General features: G+C 40.2%; 1 protein-coding gene across 2 annotated transcripts; it reads right to left on the minus strand.

Moving 5' to 3' along the window:
- Nucleotides 1-3,945: 3,945 nt before the first annotated feature.
- Nucleotides 3,946-21,684, minus strand: SERPINB7 (serpin family B member 7; the record flags this gene model as incomplete). Of its 2 annotated transcripts, XM_081149859.1 has the most annotated exons (7): nt 3,946-4,344; nt 6,402-6,551; nt 9,067-9,209; nt 11,341-11,458; nt 16,499-16,615; nt 17,195-17,245; nt 21,502-21,684. In XM_081149859.1, 7 exons carry the CDS (start codon nt 21,667-21,669, stop codon nt 3,946-3,948), a joined length of 1,146 nt encoding a protein of 381 aa, XP_081005985.1. The 2 variants fall into 2 exon arrangements, with proteins under 2 accessions (XP_081005985.1, XP_081005984.1); XM_081149858.1 differs by lacking the exon at nt 17,195-17,245 and having other exon boundaries at nt 21,502-21,669.
- Between the last annotated feature and the right edge of the window lie 932 nt (nt 21,685-22,616).

Raw genomic sequence — 22,616 nt, forward strand, 5'->3', positions numbered from 1 at the left:
GCAACAAGAACACAGATTTTGGAATCAAACGAATTCCAACTCTGCCACATTCTAGACTTATGAACATGGGCCAATTATCTAAATTTTCCTAGTCTCTGTTTTCTATTCTGCAAGTGACTAAGTAACAGCTTCCTTACAGGATTAGTGTGAGGATTAAATTATGTAATGTTTATAATGTTTGTTTGAACTGTGCCTGCATATAGTAGGTGGTCAAATGTGTCAATGAATATTGCCATTATTGCTGTTGTTATTGTTAGCTTAGGTTAGTTCACTGGGTTAGGTAATAACAAAAAGTACAAGTTTATAGTTTTAATCCCAATAGAAACATGACATCTCTGAGTCTTTCAAAAATACACAAAGGAACTGACTGAATGAGAGAGTAAGGACACACCAGCCAAAGCCTATTCCCACCATTGCAGAAACACCTCAAAGAGCACCTCTGCCCCCCCCCCCCCATGGATTGGTGGTGCCATCAACATATATAATGGAGAGCATTATTTTATACATTTTTTAAAAGGAGAAGAAATATAATGAAGCACATTAGAGTCCTACAGAATTTTTATCCCACTTTCTTCTATGAAACCATTCTCAAATATTTATTAAGAAAAGACAGAGCTTATGCTGGGTGGAGGAGGTCAATGGGGGGGAGGGAAAGGGGGACATCTATAATACTTTTAACAATAAAGATAAATTTTAAAAAAAGAAGAAGAACAAAAGAAAAGAAAAGATGGAGCTTCCTGTTCCGGGGTCTGTAGGGCTGGCAGAACTCACCTGGGCTTGGTGCCTTCAGGTGGCTGCTCACAACCACACAGGGCTCAGGAGCCTCTCCACAGGAGCCAGCCCAATGCCACTGGGTGTTCAAGGAAGGACAGTCTGTTGTTCTTTCTTTCTTCGGTGCACTGAATCCTCCCTTGCCCTGGGCACTGTCTGGAGGCCTGAGGTGAGAGGATAACAGGGAAACCTGAGCATTTCTGCTCCAACCTGCAGCTAAGAGCAGACAGTCATGGGACCCTGGTACTGTAGACTCACTTCTGCAGCTCTCTTTCCCATGAAGGGGCTATTTTGAAGAACCACCTGGAGCTGATGGCCTCTAGAGAGTCATGCTGGGCCTAGGAGGAGGGAAGACCCTAGGGTGCAAAAGTTATGGAAGCTCTCACTTTAAAGTGTTGACCCTGTACCTCTGCCACCTTGACCTTGGGAGTGAGCGCCTCCTTAAGAATGAGCCACCCTCTGAGTGAAATTTAAGGAGGCCTCCTTAAATTTTGCTCCCTTTGGAGCCTTGCTTGCCTCACTTAACTTCTGACCGGCTTGGGATACCTGGTCAGGGTTTTGGATACAGGAGGCTGAACGTCTGTATTTTGGTGGCTCTACAGTTATCTTATATTGCACTACAGATACCTTAAGGGGCTTCCATTAAGTTATTGGAATTAGAGTGAAATTCTCCCCTTGTCTATTGTTGGTGCAAATGGAGTATTTCAGTCGGAGGAAAGTCGAAAAATCTTAAAAAAAGGCCTTATTTGTCCTGATGTTCTAAAAGGGGTAAAGACTCTATATGATAAGGTTCCTAAAGGAACATGTGAAAAGGAAAACTAGAAGTTTCTGGGTTGGGGTGAGAATATAAATAGAGAAGTTGTAATTTTTACTTCTGATGACTGAAGTTATAGAATGTCTTGCCAATACCCAGAGGCCCAGCTGCAATGTCTCCAGGCCGAGGGGTGGGGCTCCAGTAAAGCAGCCTGAGGAATTCCTACACAGAGAAGAGCAAGTTGAAATAATTTGCCTGGTGGGGTGGTTGATGTTTTATAGGCACCAGAAGTGTTCCCACTTGCTTGAAAAGCTATCACACTCTTCACATCAACACAGAAGTAAAATCTTCTAAGACATCAGTATATTTCTGATGCCTATTGTCATATAACTAGGAATAGAGTGGAGGGTGGGCAAAAAGTGGGGGTCAGAGGGGGTTCAAGTTCACAAGAAAATAGAAATAAATGTAAAGACCAGGACCTGTTCCTCAAAGTCTGTGAGGCACTTGACCCATTGTTTCCCACCCCCCTCATTTGTTCAACTGTTTGGGAAGCCTGCCCCCTGGTAACTCACATGATCACCCTACAATCAAAAACTTTCCTCTGGCTATACCAGATTTTTCTAATTGGATCCACAGAATCCAAAAACACATGTTTGTGCTGCTGAAAGACAATTAGTTGAAATAGCCCATCATAGGTCTTTATAACAGAGAGCTCGTAAGTCAGACAGACTTGAGTTTTAGCATGAACTTTGCCTTTCACCATCCATGTGAGTAACTGACCTGACTTCTCTGAACCTGGTTATAAAGTAAGGATAACAGCAGATGCCTGACAAGGTTGCTGTGAATGTTAAATGTGATAATGAAAATAAAGCCTCTAAGTCGAAAAATTATTCAGTAATGCTTATCTTTCCTCCCTCTTTCTAGTGATAAGGGATTTAACTCAAAGAAGACTCACAGACTTGAGAAGAAAACTATCAGGCCCCCTAATTAATTCTACAAATGGAGGGACTGAAGTCCTGCTAAGGACAGAGTCTAGGAGTATGTTATTCTTGAATAGCGGTAGGTGGGAATGGAATTAATCAGAAAAACCAGTTTCTTCTCCTAAAAACACAAACCGCTGCATACCAGTTCTATTCACCCCCCTGCAAAGGTCTCTGAAAGATCATGGCCATTTCAGGTGTGGCAAGTTAGTGACCAAATTAGCTTAGTCAGAGGCTTCTCTATATCTTTCAAATCATGTCACATTCACTCATTCATGCCATATTCCTGGATTCCACAATATTTGTTTAAAGTTGATATCTGCCAGGTCTACCACGAAGCACCACAGAGCCATGCTATAAGCTACTGGGAATTTCAGCATGGTCTATTGATCCTCAATTTATTTGAATCTGTTTTATAAAGCTACCTGTGACTTACTCTAAGTATTCATATGTGCTAATCCTTTCCCCTTACGAATTTAAGTCCTAGTATTTAAAATGAGCTTATCAGTCTATGTAAATAGCTATAAAAGTAACTTTCCTGTGTAATAAATTAACAACATTTAACAAAATCAGATTTATATTTGAAAGCATTCTTTCTTTTCCATTGCTTGCTTGCTTGGCCTAGAAAAAAATATTGCTGCAGTCTCACACTTGGTCACGAGAAGAATCACATGGTATAGTTATGTTGTATTTCTTTATTCTGATAAATAGAGAAAACATGCATAAACTACACAGCATGTGAAATAATACACTATACATAACAACTCGTAACAGTTAAAAGGTATTTAATATTTGAAAAAACTATGTACATATTAAGTGTCTATCAAGGAAGAGCCAAAAGACATTCATTCATTTGAAGTTATTCATGAAATATTTTGGTTGGCCCCCAATTCCAAATCCATATTTTTTCACTTTTAGATTAGAGATTGATTTTATGTCAATGTTAAAGTCAACTCTAATATCTTCTGAAGTCACCAAGGAAAAGTTATCCCTCACATTTATTTCTAGCATGTGGACTTACTTCCTAGATCATTTACTATAAAACTAAAATATCTGGGTTACCTACAGAATTTCAGAAAACATCTTTAGGACTGATTCTCCATTGTCATTATCAGTGGAGTACATGTTCACAATTCCCAGATGCCATACCCAGATCTGTGTGCAAGTGGCTATGGGGCAGACTGGTAGAAATGAGTGTGGGTAGACAGGCAATGAAATTATGAATGGGTGAGGCAGATGGTGGTAGAAATGCTAAGAGCAAGATTGGGATAATCAACCAGGTGTCTGAGAAGGGTCAAGTCACCGAAGTCACCTGCTGACCAATGTTAGAAGAAAGTAAACTAAAGGGAGCTCCACGTGCTTCCCATTAAACTATATCTATTCACTTGAGGTGGTTCCTTAATGTTGATGGGACTATCATAATAGAAACCAATTGGATTGTCAAGGGCAAGAGACTTTGCCACTAAACAAGATGATGTCATTCTTCCTGATGACAAATAAGAATGGGTGATCAGCCCTGAACACTGTAGACATAGGGAGCAGCTTTTCTACAATGTTATTTTCTGAGATAGCAGCTGCCTCTGTACCGTCCTCGTTAACCTCTATGTACGACTTGTGCATCAGTTTCGACAAATACAGACGACCTCCTGAAGCTATGCCAGAGAAATCAGCTCTAGATTCATCAAAGATATCTTTCAGCCCCAGGGCTTGTAAGTAGCGTTTGATTTCATAATTCTTCTCTATCTTGAACTGAGGAAGAAAGACCTTGACGTACTGGCGGCTCATTTTCCTTGGGTTGGTCCATTTCATTAGATTCTCAAAGGTCAGTTGGTTTTCAATCTGTAGTAATATTTAAAAGGCAATTTAGAACCATGTGGTTAAGAAACAAAGGAAGCAACTACAAAGATATATGGTTTTCCATAATTATCCTCTCCTGTATACTGTATTTATGCGTCAGTATGTGAATGGGTCCTGGAGAGTTTGGAAATGGGAAATGATTAAGGCTAATAGTTCAAGCACTCTTTAATAAATCACATATTTACTTTGTTCTGCCATGACAGGGTGTGACTTAATTGTATCCCAGGGAATTTCTGTTCTCTGCCCACATATGAACATATTTAGCCAAAGTGGAACAATGGGCAGGCGAAGGAACTAGGGAATCAGACATCATCAGAGGGAGAAAGGAGCTCAGTAGTCATTTAAGTCAGTGTTGCCTCACCATTTCCTCCTGATGAGAGATATAGAAAATGGTAATGTTTGCGTAGCTTGCAGGAACAAACCAATGGGAATGAGCCAGGTGACCCGAGGCAAGGAACACGGAGCTCTAGCCTCAAGGACTTGGGTGATCAATAGCTCCCAGTACAATCACTCACACTGTCAGGGAGGCCTGGATCCAAAATAACTCTCCTGCTCCACATGAGGTGACTGAAACTCAAGAGAACGTGGGGAGATGTGCCTGAAGTGCACAGCTAGGAAACTTAGTTACATAGCTAGGAGCCCACATCTCTCTCCAACGGCATTGCTGCCCCCAAATGATTCACATATTAGATTCTCCTGAGAACTGGTCATAGATCACTCCAGGCTTAAAATGGGAAGATTTTTCATGCATGTTGTTTCCAGATCTTATATATGGGCAATTGTTCTCAAATTCAGGCCCACTGGAATCCCAGACAGATTTTCACAGCTATTCAACTTTACCTGTATTTTAGCAAGAATCCAAATTTATACAATAAAATTGAACCTTATTTAAAATTCCTGTATGTAAATTATCCATTTTGAAATTAATCTGTAATAACTTTTTATTCTGAGTTAGAATTTTTTTCTCATTTAGCCCACTGCAAAGCCAACGTCCTCATCATTACTTGGTAATGTAAGATTATGTAGGTATGTAGACTTATACTAATCTTATCTGGGGCAATCTTTACAAAAAGAGACAACTCAGACAGTAAATACAAGAACAAATCTATCTTTTGAGTTGCCTACTGCTTGTTTTATCTTTGCCTCTTTTTCTATGATTGCAGATTATTTCAAGTTAAATAATTGATGTGTGCTAAAATCTCATTGGTATAAATATTATCAAGTGAATCATTTAATATGAGTACCCATATTTTATATTGTCACACTTTCCATTTAAAAATGCCAATTTATGACATTTCACTTGCTGTTCATGTTAAACAAGATAATATAAATGAAGCACCTGGCACATAGTAGCGCTCAATAAATAGTCCTTTTGATAGGAAGTAGAGAGAAGGGAGATGAGATCTAGGCTTCTAGAACTGCAGGCTGCAGACCGAGTTGGCCAAATTCATGAGGAAGAGAAGATGAAGGGCTGGAAGAGTATTGGGATCTGAGATACAGCGATGACGTCTGGCTCGCATGGCCACCACCCTCTGCCCCTTGCACTGTGCCAGTCTGTTACTTTTGCTACACCAGTGGCAGGGCAGGCCTTAACCTCTGCTTTTCCTAGCAACACAGCAGCAGAGTGAGATCGTACATTTTAATTCTCAAAAGGCTAGGACTTCAAAATGCCAACACATCACTCCTGCCTGAAAATACTTAGTCTATCAGAATTTCAATATACATTGTAGACAGCTTTCAAGCCCAAGGACAAAGAAGACCGAAACTCATGCCCTAGTCCCTCCACAGCTGAGATTTGACAGGGTTCCAATTTTACAACTATTTAAATAAAATCATGCTAAACTGAGGGAAGGCAATTTCGAACCTATAACAATGCCAGGCACATAGTAGGTACTCCTTAAATATTTGTCAGATAACTGAATAAGTGGGTAAGTCTTTACTATTCCAACAACCTGACATCATAAAGTTGATGGGTGAACACACAATTAACAGCATCCGAAAAGCTGTTCCCAACGCTGGAAGCGGGAGGGGCAACTTACCTGCAAGAGGTTTTCATTCTTAGGCAGCAGTATGTACATGTTTATGCCGCCCTGATACCTGAGTTCCAGAACCTGCATGTACGGGTCCTGAACGACAGACAGATTGAACATCCGTTCTTGATACATCATGGCCACTGCTTTCCCGGGACACTGGAAGTCAAGTCACAAAAACATCTCAGTGAGCCCACCTTGTTTCACTGGCGGACCAGGTACAAAAAGGAGAATGTTCCCCTTCTTGTAGGTTTTTCCTCACATGTTACCAATAGTGGTTGCATTGGTGCGCATCTCGGTGCTGAACTGAGTTTCAAACTCCCCAGCTGTGCTACCTTGGGCAAGTTACTTCACCTCTCTGTGCCTCCATTTCCTCATCTATATTAGGAGGGTAATGATAGTCTCTATTGCATAGGATTATTGTAAGGATTTTGAGAGTTAATATATCTAGCACTTGGAACATTGCCTTGCACTTAGTGTTTTATCTGAAAATGTCTATATAATAAGTAATAAATAAATTTTAAATAGCATTACCTTTAAATATGAATGCTATAGATTTTTTTCTCTCATTAGAAATAAAATACAGACTACTACTATTAAAACTACATGATTTAAGAATGAGGTCTTGTAAAAAAATTTTTTTTCAATTCCTGCAAAATATTTTACAACATCACTCAAATTAACACAGTAGCTTTAACCTTGAGAAATATCATTTGCAGATTTGGAAACATCACAGACGTGTAATAAACCATCCATTTCCTAAAAGAATGTAATTCTGCGAACTTGTCATCTTGCCTGTCATCTCTCCCTTTCGTACAGAAAGCTGGACAGGAGAATGAGAGATAACTATTTGCGCTGGCACCAGTGCCCTCCTCCCTCTGGAAAGCATGTCCTCTTTGACTGAGAGTCTGAGCCTCAGAAAGAACACCCCTGGAGCAGTGAAGGGGGAAAGGCACCTGCCGAACCCAGCCTGGTGCAGATAGGCCCTGGCATCTTACAGCCACGGTTTCGCATTTCTGTGCCAGTGCAGGGGTCACACAGCTGAGTCATGCCAGAGAAAGGCTGAAACAAGGCTTCTTAGCAAAGGGGTCATTTCACCAAAACTGACGTCAGTGATAGTTTCCATAGTCTATTAGACACTGTATGTCGTAGCTATAAGGGACATAAGATGGGCAGGAAGGTCACAGTAAACAGGTATTACATATTAACACTTATTTAAGTAAAAACTTCTGTAGGACCATAAACAAAAACCCACAAACAGTGTAGGGGACAGGCTTGCTGTGTCTTCATGGGAGGAAATGACTCAACAAACGCCGTCTACGTGGGGAGGTGTCAAAGGAAAGCGGGGAAAAAACTCACTTCCAAGCTCTTAACAGTGCCAGCCCATCCCTAAAACTCTGGTGCTCCCTAACACCCTTCCCACTGCAATTAGACAAATAATGTCTCTAGAGGCAGAGCTACATTTTTATTCGGCTTTATTACATTATTGTTTTGTCACATACAAATTTCAAAATATTTCCACGCCCCTCTCTTTGTTCCCACGGAGACACCTGCATTGTAAACTCGCTCCTCAAGGCTGTGCTTAGGACCCTGCGTCAGGGACACACGGCAGGGCTGGCTGCACTCCACGCAAGAAGGCTGCAAAGGGCAGTCACCGCAGCCAGCCTGGGGGTCACCCTAGTCCCTGTCTACCTGCACTTGTGTCTCCTCCTTCCTCTGACATTCCTCCCAGACGCCTAGCTCCTGCCACACTGTGGCTCCAGCCGGCCTAGGTGGCCTTTATTCCCACCCCCTTGCTCGCCAGTGGCCTTTCCTTTCCACCAGCATTCAGCACTCCTGCGTCTTAAACTTCTGATGTGGGGAAATGCAGAAAGAACATTTCAGTAGCATTTTCCACTTGAAAAATAAAACTAAGTTTAAAAGTTAAATCTCAGTGTCTCCACCTTAACATAATAGACTGAGCGATTGGAAGGGAGAGTAGAGGTGAGCCGTGGAGTCGCTTGGCGTCACCGGGGAGGGGGCTTCAGAGGTTTTGCTAACTTGCTCAGACCAGGTAGCTTCTCTGAGGCCTCCGATGCGATAGTCCTGACTCCAAGGCCTTTGACGTTTCTATTATACTAAGATTATTATGTTCAAATTGGTAAAAAAAAAAAAAAAAAAAGACTATATATTTTATGAAGGTTGTTTTAAATCGAAGAGAATTAAATGAAGAAATAGATATAACCGATACATAACTTTATTAAACATAATTTTTGTTTTGTAAAAAGAACCACATATTTGCCTTGACTAAGGAAAAATCGTTGATACTAAATGACTCTAACTGTGCACCCTGCAGTAAGAATCCCTAAAAAAAACCCCACACTTTTGTCATATTTTCTTCTTACAGGCCCCCTATTGGAATAACTTCAAATAATTTCATATGTTATTACTTTGCTCAATTTCAAATATATTTTAAGAAATAGCAATTTACAGGGCACCTCCAGTTGTATGCCATCACCTGCATTAGCAGGAAAATAGAAAGTTTATTTTATAAGCTCTTGACCATATAATATTGTTAATGCAGCAGAAAAATTAATAAAGAACAGGTGAGCCAGGCATTTGTCCACGTAAATACTATGATTGCTGTAAAGAAATACTATCGTAAAAAACTTCCTAGATTAAATAGATTTCACACCTTGGGGGATCTGAAGCGGCAGTGTACAGTGTCGCTCTTGGTGAAGGCCGACTCCCACTTGCCTTTGAAGTACACGGCGTTCACCAGCACCATGACCGCGGAGGAGCTGATGCTACCTTCACTAATGATGTTCGTGATCTTGCCTTTTGAGAAAGAAATTGAGGAAAAAAATGTCAATTTTTTTATGTCAATTAGGAAAAAATCTAAGATGAGATAAACATATTTTTTAATCACATAATTATAATAACCTATGAACAATTACTCTGTCCAGCACTTTTTAAATGCTTTATGTGCAAAATTTGGTTTAACTCTCACAAAATCCCTGTGAAGTAGGCTTTACAATTGTTTCTGGCTCCTGCCAAAGAAACTAGTGCAGAGAGCGGTTAAGTAATTTGCACAAAGTCACAGAAGAGGATTCCAACCCAGGAAGGCAATTCCCAGATCCCCTCCCTGCTCACAGGCACCAAACTGCCTTTATTTCATTGATGAAGCCACAGCAACCCAAGAATAATTCAACCCATTCCATTGAAAGAGCTATTTCCTTCCTTCATTCTGCATTAATGAGATTTTTGCTAAATGCTTTGGACTATTCTGGATACTTGAATCACAACAGCGAAAGACACAGTCCATGTCATCACTGGGCTCACACTCCAGTACAGGGAGGCCACAGCCAAATGCACTTGTAGCCCCCTGGTGCCGACACCACACCACGCGCTCAGTGCTGTGGGGTCACAGGCTGGAGGCACCCTCTCTGGCTGGGCCAAGGCGTGGGCAGGGAGAACTTCCATAAAACCGGGACTGTTTCTTCAAAGACATGGAAGCCTGGAAGGGCAAAGTGAATTTGGGGAAACCCTAACCCATTCTGATGCTAACAGTAAAGCTGGGGAAGTCTGAGGCAGGGGCCAGCTAATGAAGAGCCTTCAGTGTCTGCTAAGAATCTGGGATTGTCCTGAAGGCGGCGGAGAACTACTGCTCATGATTCGCTGGAAGGCAAGAAAGGGCATGGTCATGATGGATCAGGTTTGTCTTTCAAAAGGAAGGCTCTGGTAGTGTGTGGAGAATGGGGAGGGGGGCACTATTGGCAACACTTGAAGTGTCCGCCCAAGTGAGTATTGAGTACATATGCTTATCAAAATGAGAATAATTAATATATACGTATGTATTTGCATGGAAAAGGAACAGAAATAAATGGTACAAATGGAGAACAGTATTAGTAACCTGATACCTTTAAATACTAAGCAGTAAATAAAAGCCCGTTCAGTTATTAGAAAGGTAATTGCATAGTTTCTCTTGATGTATGAGTAGAATATTTGAAACATATAGTTGCTGATGGTCAAAGCAACCCTCTACTGATGTAATGATGAAAAATGAACAAAGAGACATCTCAGACACCGTATTCTTGTTCCCAGGATTAACTGATGCTGTTGAATGTTTGCATTTAACAGTACAAATCACGTCTCATATTTCTAACACAGAGCCAGACTCAGCAAATGCATCTGTATTGTTTAGAGTATAAAACGAAACCAAGCCTTAGGTAAAAAAAAAAAAATGGTTAGCTTTGGAGTCGTTGGTTAACAAAACAACAAGGAATAGATTTCTTTATTTGCTTTGTCCAGAATGTTAGCTGTGATTCAGTGTTAAGCTGAAAGATACTTACCAATAAAGAAATGTACTTTTTTCTTGAAGGTACTACCTGAGCCGCATATACTACTTTGATAAATAAAAATAATTTTTAAATTAAAGATAAAGTATGCATCCCTTAGAAAAAGCAATGATAAGAAATATATTTCTTAGAAAGTAGGATGTCATAATTTTAATGAGATCCTTCAGTCAAAGAAGGAACAGTAAGATGCTGGATTGATTACTAGATGAATTAAGTTGTGGTCATTAAAAATAATGTCCTATAAACTACTCTTAGCCTTGTTCACTAACCAGGCTCAATATATTGAGGATAACAGAAAATTACCTTAACTTATCACTAATTTATGAAATGGCCATAATAAAATCTATGTGTCTTACAAGATTATTTCCCAATCAAATGAGATCATTTAATAACCAAGACTTCTTAAAGGTATAAAGCATTCAAACTATTAGGATTGCTCAACATCGCATTGCAGACAAATACTAAAGCAATTTTAAATACCAACAACCATTGCTTTGGATTATGAAGAGCAGTTCCTTCTGTGCACAAAAGACTCCTAATTTTAACGTTGACAGTTCTCAGCATTCACATATAACTGACCGACCTGTAGAAAAATCGAGCATTGCACTCACCATGTGTCTCATTTGCAACCCATTTGTTAATTCTATATCTGGTGTCTTCTACAGCATTTGTAAAGTCAACTCGTTCCACTTTGGCATTGTATAATTTTTCAGCACACCTCATATAGTCCTATAAACACAAACAATATACAGTTCTATAAGTGTTATGTAGTTCTTATATTTACAAGTCACCACCAACTAAGCATATAAGAAATATATTCCTGAATTTGGCTCTTTATTTTTACCAATTTACTCACAGATTCATTCCTTTCTCAGAGGTGAGGAAATACAGCTAGAAATATGGAAATATGGCTGGAAGGGAAACTGAGGAGCTCAAGCAGACCGTTTAACTGAAGTGTATCTGAAATGGATTGGGGGAGACTAACAGATTTGGGCTAATGCCCACCTCCTTGCTTTACTGCTGCTTTCTCACCATAAATACTTCAAGAGGCTCCAAACTTGTCTCCCTTGCTTATGTCACCCCCATCCTACTGAAAACTTGTCAAGGCCATTTCCTGAACTTAAGATAAAGCCCACATCCCTGGACCTGACCTGCAAGGCTCTGCTGATCTGCATCCACTTTCCTCATTTCCAGCCACTGTCCCCTTCATATTCTGCTCCCAGCCAGACCCAGCTACAGGGAGCTCCTCAGAAGTGCCAGGTATCCTGTCTCCTTGGAGGCCTTTGAACAGCATTCATTTGCCTGGAACGTCCCCGTGGTTATGCCTTCCTCACTTTCTCGTTCCAAGCACAGATGCCCTTCCTTGATACAAGTCTTCCCTTGGCCCTTCCTGTGTCCTCCAACAGTCCCTTCACCTTCATTTTCTGACCAGCTATTATCTCACGGCATCTTACTTACATCTGATTTTCCAAGCCCCTCATAAGACAGTAAATTCGGTAAAGTCAGGACCATACATGCCTTAGTTATTATTGTATTCTCAGTCTCTGGCACATTGCCTTGCACATAATAGGTGCTCAATAAATATTTATTGTTTTTAATAAAAAGAAATCATGGTGATCTAATTTATCAACACACAAGCAATACAACAAATATGCATATACATTTTGAGAGAAATCTTTTCATCATTGGGGAAAATGAGATTCATTACAAATGATGTGTATTGTCAAGGGATATCCACTGTCTGTCTGAAGGATGATATTACATCTATAAAGAAGGCTTCCATGGGTAAGGCTCTTTTCATCTTCTGATCCATCCATCCATCCTTCCATCCATCCATCCATCCATCCATCCATGCATCCATCCATCCATCCATCCATCCATCCATCCATCCATCCATCCATCCTGACACTGGCTACAAAGAGTAATTTTAAGAACAGTCCCTGGCCAGAGAACTTGATGAGTGCAGGGTGTCAGAGCTTCAGAAAAATTCTGGAAGAACTTTGGGTCACCAAGAATTTGTGTGTGTGTGTGTGTGTGTGTGTTACACATAAAATTTTTGTTTAGTCCAGCTAGTATGTCTTGCCAATCACCTTCAGGCACTTCTGCTTCTGTCCTTAGAAAGATACATGAAGCATAAATGACAAAGAATAAAACTATTGAGGATTGTCTGTTCATATGTTTATTGGCCAATTAAATGTGTTCTCTTGTAAAATGTTAGTTCAAGATTTTCGACTGGGCTGTTTGTGTTTCTTTTATTGTTTTGTAGGAGCCTTTGGTTTTGAATATCAGTGTTTTGATGCTTATATGTATTGCAAATACGTTCTGCCACTGTGGCTTGCCATTTTACTCTCTTTATGATGTCCTTTAATGAAAATAAATTCTTAATTCTAATGCCACTTGTCCTGTCTGCTTTATCCTATAGGATTAGTGCTTTATGTAACCCAAAACAAAGATTAGAAAATCTTTGCTTGTTTAAGGTCTTAAGAATAATCCACATTTATCCTCTAAACACTTTGTTGTTTCACTATTCACATTTATATCTAAGAGCCACCTGGAATTGATATTTTGGCATACAGATAGGTGTCAAGATACATTTTTCTCTATGGCTAGCCAGTTGAGCCAATGCCATTTATTACAAATGTCATCTCTTCCTTGTTGCTCTGTAGAGTCACAATTATCATAAATCAAGCTTCTCTATGTATCTGTTTCAGGGTCCTTTACTGTGTTCCTCTGGTCTACTCTCTCTCTTTGTAAAAATGCCAGCAAATTTAATTATTATAGCTTTTGAGCCTTAATTTCCAGTAATGTAAATCCTCTGGGTTTTTTCCTTCACAATTTACTTTTCTTAGTTCTTTGCATTTCCATGTAAATTTTAAAATCAATTTCTCCAAAATCAATTGCTTTGAATCTGCAAATAAATAGACATCTTTATAATACTGAATGTTTTATCCATGAACAAAATGTATCCTTTGTTTTTAAATTCTTATTTCTCTTAGCAACTTTTTGATTTGTGGACATCTTTCATTAGATTTATCCCCAGGTGTTTAATGTTTTATAATGCCACTGTGGATTTATTGTTTTTAATTTGATTTTTAAATTATAAAATCATAGAAATAGAAATGAGTTTATATGCTAAACTTGATAATTCACTATTAAGCCTAATAACTGATTTCTAAAATCTTTTCGATTTTCTACATACACAATTGTTATCTGTGAACAATGCTGATTTTATTTCCTCCTTCCCAATCCAAATAAATTTTATTTTATTTTTTTCTTCCTGTCTGTGACCTCCAGTTCAGTGTTCGTACTGGTTATGACTCCAGTAAAATGTTTATGGAAATGTTACAGGAAACATCCTTGTCTTGTTCCTGGTATTAAGGCAAAACATTTGGTATTTTACCAAAAACATTTTATGTAGAAAATTCCCTTTCTAGCTTGTGAGAATTTTCTGCATCTATTGAAATGATGTTAAGTTCTTTCCCCTTTAATTTTTCAATGTAGTGAGTTACGTTTATTGGTTTTTAAATGTTAACTCAATATATCATTTCTGAATCCCCACCATGTCCTTATGATTCTTGGCACTTTGTCAGTGCTCAGGAAATAGTTGTTGGATATTGAATGAAGATGGTACATCGGGGACACTTTTGTTTTAGCTGCCACACAATACCATGCATAATTTCCATTTTCAATGCATATTGAAGATTCAAAATTACAAATTAAACCATGAAGGTTGAGAGCCATAGAGACTATTTTGTACAATTCTCTCATTTTATCAACCAGGAAACTAAGGCTTGGACATATGAACTGATTATTGAAGAACACAGAGCAATAACGTGACACAGTTAGGACTCGGGTGAACCTGCCCCTTACCTGGCACTCTTCATTCTACCTGAATGCCTTTTAAAAAATGAATATGTGATCCAGCCATTTGGGAAGCCCTTTGGTGACATATGGTACTGCAGGATTTCAGATTGGGAAAGAGTGTTCCTCTAATAGTTCTTGCCTTCTTACAGGCTATGGTTGGCTCTGTCTTCTTCCCAGCAGAGGCTGTCCTCTTCAGGCTGTGGCCTGGGCGAAACTCTTCTTCTCCATGGCCTGCACTGATGCAGTCACCTGGCTGAGTTGTTGAATTAAAGGTTTTTCATTGTGTGTGTTCCTGTAAGTGGAGGAAGCGAACTGAGATTTCCCAATCCTGTGACCAAGAAAAAAGTTTTCTCTCTCTCTCTTTTTTTTTAATTGAAGAATAAGCAGCTTTCATTAATCAAAGTTCCATTACAGTGTCATGATGCTTAGACTATGAGTCATCTCTTGCTTTTGAAAATATCTGGTGGTCACTCGTGACAGTAGAAGGCCTGGGTGAACGCTGCAGGCTAACCTTCCGTTTCCTATACATTTAATGACGATCAGGTCCACAGCTTCTGGTTGGTGAGAATTAACTGCTCTGTAAACTTCACTGTGTCATCCTCTTCACGTTGCCCAACGATAGCAGACTTTCAGTGTCTCCATTTTCCCAAGTTCTTCATCAGCTCTCACCTTTACTGTGTTTCTAGGCGCCTTGCTCTGTGCACTCACTGAGGGCCAGAAAAGGGCCCCCGGGAGTCTGCTATAAATAGTAGCTTGATAGACACGGCGACCTCCACTGAAGAGTCGGCAGCCCTTCGGGGACACAGCAGCATGCGTGGGAATAGGCCCGAACTGCGGGGCTGAACATGCACGGTGGTCCCTGGAACCCTAGTCTAGGATTCTTGGGGGAAGATTGAAGAACAAAGTGGCCTAATGCTTTGTAATGGGCAGGTTGCCCAAGGATTTAGGAGTGGTGCTGGAAAGGGGCAAAGAATGTGAGTGGGCGACAGGCAGAGGACACTATAATGGTTGGGTGGAACACACAGAGCTGGGAAGATGCAAGTGAGGATTAGTCCAGAGCTGTCACAGAGGAGCAGGTTCATAGTCGTCTCGGAACTGGAGAATTAAAAGGGTGAACAAACAAACCTGCCCAGAGAGTCACTGCCACTGTGTCTGCTTGGGTGGCACTCGCCAGCTTCTGGCTGCCACAGCAGTGACGGTTGTAGGGTATGGGCTGAGCACAGCAACATAGAGCGTGCGTCTGACCTCACTGGCATTTGGGTGGGCACATACTAGGACGAATAAACTGATAATACAAACACCATAGAGTAATACTAAAATTTAGACTGCCGACCTCAAGGAAACCTACTCCCGCCTCTGGGTCAAGTCTGAACTGCTCCTCTGCCAATGCTGGCCTCGCCTGGCTATGTCTCTGACCAGGAATTCTTTTTATAACTGATTTGATTGAAAAGATAAGTAAGGAGAAATGAAAGGGCATGACTGAGAAAAAAGAAGGTGAATGCAACACTGGAGCTGCAAAACTACCCCAGCAGACATAAAGCTCAGAGAAAAAAGTGGACAGATTTCTCCCCCTGCTGCCTGTGGATAACCCTAAGTGGGCCATCTGCTCCCCGCAGCCCAAAGGACAGCTTTACATCGCAGCCACGGGACGAGTTCTCTTCGATTTTGGAGCCTGTCCATCTAGTGACCCTGAATATGTGGATCACTCGGGTGAAGTGAAGTTGTACCTTGAAAACAAGTGATGATATTTTGAATACGCCTGGGAACATACTTAGTGGTGACAAGGGAAAAAAATCACCTTTGTATGGTTCAGCAGAAAGATGTAAGCCTTTGTTCAGATGCTGGATTGAACAAGACTCAGGTCCAAAATGAAAATAACCTTCTAAGACAGGAGGCTGAACTTACCTCATGAAAGTCATGCACTTTTTCTATAAAGAGACCATTGGCCATGCTGAGATCGTAATCCTTGTGATATGCGTTTATTTCGGAGAGAACATTTTTCAGTTGAGATTGGACTCCTGGCTGTTGTTAAAAAAAGTTATAGAAATTTATTCTTGGACTGCAAAGATAGACATACTTTTATTTACATAGGAAATAAAGCATGTACGTTGTACCATAAAAGAATTGAAAGATAATAACACTATAAAAGCAGCAAATAATGCCACATAAATCTACAACTTCTTACCCTTTCTCACAGTAGTGTCTGTGATCAAAGTCAATTAAAGGATTTACTAAAGTAAATGATTAACCATAGAATAAAATTACTAACAGAAGATAATAAATTTGCCTACTATGTGCACTAAATAATTCATTTTACCAATGTAAGTTGGCAGTGAATATCAAAGATAAAAGCAAAACATTTAGTTCCACACTACCTTGCCCAAATCTGGCCAACACACAAGTAAAATATTGGTAAATTAATAATTAACAAAGAAATTTCCAAAAAATCATTTCTGAAATATTCAGAATATGGAAATCTGAGTAAAAGATGCTCCTTTGCTTTGAAAGGACAGAGAGTGTAATTCAATATGTCAGAGAGACAGGGATTTCTCTAAATTTAGTCTCACAGACTGTTTTTCTAAAAGGAAACATTGTCTTTACCTGAGTGTTAGGAGAGTTTCCATGTCCCGGGACGGGGTTGATGTGGAGTATCTGCAAACAGGGACAAGGGAAGACATTAGCAGGTCATGCTGAACAAGAAGGGACCTGGGGAGATAAAATAAGGCGTGGAGTCTTCCGTGTGTGTGTGTGTGTGTGTGTGTGTGTGTGTGAGCACATGGGGCAGGGGTGAGCTGTGCAGCTACTCCACTGGCTTGGTTACAACATCTGGCTCACTGGAGAAAGTATACCTTGGAAGAGTGAAATCAATGGCCATGAATGACATGTGTTGAATTATTTTAGTTTACTCGTTCTGGGCGAGTAATTTAATAAATGCTCACTGATTAAACCTGGACAAGAATGAAAAGGGGCGAACTGAAAAACGAAAACTTTGTTTAATCAAGAGGGAGGCAAGACTAAAGCTTACCTCATGGGCTCCAAAGCCTAAAACGGAGAAGTCATTATTGACTATCTAGAAATGCCTAAGTAGGAAGTTAATTTGGGACTTGGGAAATATGATTTTTGATCCTGCAATTATTTGAAATTAAGCAGTTTGAGTTTTCCTTTTTCCAGGGTGACTCTCAGAGCCCCATTTTTCTAATAATTGCTCTGTGCCCAAGCCTTGATTTTCTGTTGCACTTTGTCTGAATTCCCCCAGACCCTTATGTCTGTGGGATCTGAAATGCAAGCTCCTCTATGAAGACGCGAGAAAGGACACTGGCCATCTGACAATCACTTGTGCAAGTGACTGGGGCAAACTGAACGTGTGCTGCCTCCTGGGCTTGGATGGACAGCACATGAAGGCAACCGTGGGCTCATCTAACTTATATTCCTCCAACCAATGGTTTGAAAGGCTTAAATAGCCACCAGGCAATCGTGGATTTGTCCCACTGTCTCAGTTTATGACTCCTAGAATCTTATTGGTTGGATTTTTTTGGTAGAAATATGTAGCTTTTCTTTAAGGTATCCTGTCTGCTATATTTGAGACACATCCCTAGTGGGCAGTGGGGGTGAACAGAAGGGTAATTTAATTAAACAAGTCAGTCTTGCTATCAGTGCCTCTGTGGGGCTTTTGACATCAAGGCTTCAGACCCCCAATTCACATCAACATCTTATTGGCTAGGGGAAAATGGGACAGCTCAGCGAGAGATATGAAAACTTAACAAGGCCAAGAGTGTCACTATTAGTCTTAATAGGTCACAGAGAATGAGAACCTACCTCATTGCTACATACTCTTAATCTTGAATAATAATATGAGATGGAATGAGAGATAAAGTAAAATCAAGGAGGCAGATTTCATATACAAATTAGTAGTTAATTTAAAATTCACAAGTGGGGGTCTTTGCAGCCTGAGTGTCATTTTCTCTCTAATTTTATGACGTTATGAAGTATGAAGAACATCAGCCCCCTTTCTCATTTTGCTTTGGCCAAACACAAAGATGTCCAATGCCTTACAGAATATCGTATAGAGTTGTGAGGGTCCTTAAACTGCTTCACTGTGTTGTGGTCAATTTTATTGCGACTAAGACCCGTCCATTGGTAAACATGGAGTTGGGACCTTGTCATTAAGAGACAAAGGTTCAATGAGGACCTTACATTTCCATGGAATTATTTATTTTGTTGTTACAAGGAGAGGAAATAAAAGCATGGGTCCTTATAATCTGGACTATGTCATTACAGTTGTTTCATTCTGCATTGTAACATTTAAGTTAGAAGCTAAATGAAGTTGACTTCTCATTGCCCTTGAAATGAAAATGAAAAGGTTGCAAACAGAAGTTATCACCCTCAGTCACCTCCGTATAAGACGGAGAGAGAGAGGCACTGGCCAGACTGTGTCCACCGACCTTGAGCTTGGGTCGTCCCTTAAGTGTTTTTTCTCCCTAAGGTGAGGGGCTGGGAGTAGGAGGATCCAGTTCTACGAGCTTTGAAACAGTTCAGGGAGAAAACTTTAACCAGAAGAAGGCTGAGAAAACATTGGAAGTCATAGTTATTATTATGTAATCTTGAATAAAATGTAAGTGGGTTTGTGGAAAACCTTTTAAATGATATGTGCTCAGACTTTTAAATATTTCATTCACTCCCTCATAAAAAGAACCTAGTAATTAATGTGAAGCCTAGCAAGGAGAAATGAAATCCCTCCCTTTTTGGCCAAAACTCCTCCTAAATCAGATTAACATTTTAAATTTTCTGCAGTTTTGTTTTGTTGGGTTTTTTTTTTAGAGTCCTAAAGTCCCCATTGTATAGATTGCCATTTGAAAGTAAATGGATGTACTAGAAAAATAAATACAATAATAAAGTGTCAGGACTCAAAGATCCCAATGTCTTTTCTGAGCTGACTTGTGGAACCCAGAAATTATTACAAAAATTATATGAATCTCCAGAAGTCTTTCTTGGTAACTTTTGAGAAAAAGTTTAATAAGTATCAATATTTAACATCATTCTTTGATTATTTCTAATTTTACTCCATTTTGATATCAATTTGGTTGCCTTTTCTGACATTTCTAATTGCCTTTTAGTAAACTAGACTGATACAATATTAAGGTGATACATATCTGTTTTTCTATTTTTTAAAATTCTAAGAAATTACAGATTCAATAGTAAAACAACCATAGCTAAAGATGAATGATGATACTAGTAAATATTTAAATGTGATAAATATTAAATAAAATTTCAAAGGGCATATTTACCATCATTTGAAATGCTAGGAGTTCTATGCTTTTTTATACCCTAGAGTCCCTATGTAGGAAAATCAAAATTACTTTTTCTTTTTTTTTTTAATAACTGGTAACAAATTCAGATGATGGTAAAAAGAAGAAAATTATGGGTATATACAATGTAAGGAATTTCAGGATATTAGGATTGAGGGTAAAAAAATGATACAATAAGTCACCTGTATCCCAATAATTCTGCATAGGCTTCTCCCTGTGTTTTCATGCCAAATTAAAAAACTATTATATCTTCCTGCAGAAGTGGTAGAATAAGTAATATATTATAATGATTATTGTTATAATGCTTTTGATAAAACCCAATTGTGTTTTAGAAAATTTCAATTTGTATAACTTTTAAATAATATTGTAATATAAAAACATGATTTAGGATAAAAATTTATAATATACTGTATTTCAATGAAAATGTTATGTGAGAGAGAAAAGAGAGGCAAGAAGCTCAAAAAATGGAAATAAAATTTTAAAAATTTTATATTAAATCAAGAAAGTACAGTCATATTAGAGCTAAATAAACAACTATGAACCTGAACACAAGACCTTATAAATAAGTGTCCTTTTCTGGTTCCCTCACTCAATGGCAAGCAGGTCACCTTAACCCCAGTGAACCTCACTTATGCCGACTCTGGGCTTCAACGCTATTATCCGGCAAAGGAACCAGACTTTGCAGAGGGTAGCTGACCTTTCTTTGAGCCAAGAAAATTCAAGAGACATCTAGAACATCCCATTGTCAGTAAGCAAAGATAGTTTAGAGTAATCTGGAAGAATTATTTTAAAAGACAAGTTTGAAGGGATTTGTACTGGCCCAACTGCAACCATTTGAGCATCAAAAAGAGAAAAGACCGTTGGTCCATGGCAGTGCTTAGAAGAGACATACAGATGGATGCCGTAACAGGAGGAATGGGTGGGCAAAAGGGGTGACAATGGCCTTCACAGGCAGCCTGGACCTGGTGTCTCTCCCGCTCCTGAATTCTGATAACAAATTCCTGAGAGAAGTGAGAGAAACCGTGACCATTTCACTTCCCTGCGCAGCTTGGCTCAGGGCTCATAAGCACTTTCTAAAAGGTGGCGGTGACAATGCGATGACCACCCAGGGAGGCCGCTGTTGTGTCATTTGTGGCCAGGCCACTAGCATTTCAACTGGGACTTCTCTGGAATCTCCTTGGAGCCCTCCTTTCTCACTCACGTCCACTTAGACGGTGGCTCTCCAGCTTCCCTGCGCACCCCGAGGGCTGACTGAAACGCAGAGGCTGGGCCCCATCCCTGGGGTCTCTGGTCAGGTGGGTGTGAGCAGAAGGCCAAGGCCAAGCATCTGCATTTCTAACAAGCCCTCCGGGTAATGCTGAGACGGCTGGCCTTGGAAACACTCGGAGAGCCTGTGCTAAGGTGAAAGGCCAAAGCTGCGGTTCTGGAAACAGTGTCGCCCCCTCCCAGCTGACAAACAAGGGCCCTGAGCTGGGTGCACTCTGCACGCCTGCAGGGGAGCCCATCGGGGTGTCCTGGCTTCCGGGGGCTGTGGCAATCAAGCACTGTCGGGGGAACCAGCTGCCCTAAGGATTCACGGCAGGGGTCACGACGGGGACTGACCTTATCCATCTGGGCAGCGCCGTCCCCTCGCGCACCCAGGCGGACCATGGCCAGGGCGGTGAAGATGCTCAGGGAGGAGAAGAACACGTTCCCGCTGCCCTGGTTGTTGTCCATCTCTCGGAACAGATTGAAGCAAAATTCCGCATTTACTGTCGCCAGGGAGGCCATCGTGGAAGGGAGCGTCGCCTGAAGGACATCAAGGAAATGCTATGAGTTCAAGTACATTTTCTCTGAGTATACTGGGTTTTACATTCTTTTACTTTTTAAAAGCTCCATGCCTTCAGCCTCTGGTCCAGTGCTCTTGTTGCCGACCCTTTAAAACTCTCTCTTCTGGCAACAAGGTTATGACACACTCGTCTTTTTTACATGGATACTCTCTAAGCAAGGCCTCTGTGTCCTGCCCATGGCCTCATATTCTTATCTAGGACATATTCCCATTTCTCTTTGATGCGGCATTTCTATCCAGGGTCCTCTGAGAGTTTCTTTTTTATTGAAATTATTGGGGTGACACTGGTTAACAAAATTCTACAGGTTTCAGGTGCACAATTCCACACAACACGTCGCCTGGACACTGTATTGTGTGTTCACCACCCGTCCACCCTCCATCCATCATCGTTTATCCCCCCTACACTCTCCTCCAACCCCCCACAGAGCCTCCCCCAATCATTTTCAAGTCCTAAGCAGACACATTCATGGGGCCTATTCTAAAATCACCCAGATTTCTAAGGTGAAATAAAGCAAAAGTGCTGTTTGCAGTAAAATAAATATTATGACATTAAATAGTCTATTAAAGGGGCTACAACCCTGAGGATTTAACACAGCATTTTCTCACCCACTGTCTCCATCATAGCCTGCATTCACATTCTTAGAATAATCATACCCTAACATTTTTTTAGGGTGATCCTAATTTCAAATACTATGCCTCTTTGGTCCTGTAAGTGTATTTATTGTTTTCAGACCATTTTCTGATCATTTTCTGATTCTTTGGGGGAATGGAAATGTAATTACCACATTATGTATCACAAACATTCACAAGACTTTCCAACACAGAGGTCTATCTCTTGCTAGAGAACCTAAGGTACAATAGCAAATGTAGAATCCAGAACGAAAATGAA

This window comes from Miniopterus schreibersii (genome assembly GCF_964146895.1).
Source record: "Miniopterus schreibersii genome assembly, chromosome: 10".
Taxonomy (NCBI): domain Eukaryota; kingdom Metazoa; phylum Chordata; class Mammalia; order Chiroptera; family Miniopteridae; genus Miniopterus; species Miniopterus schreibersii.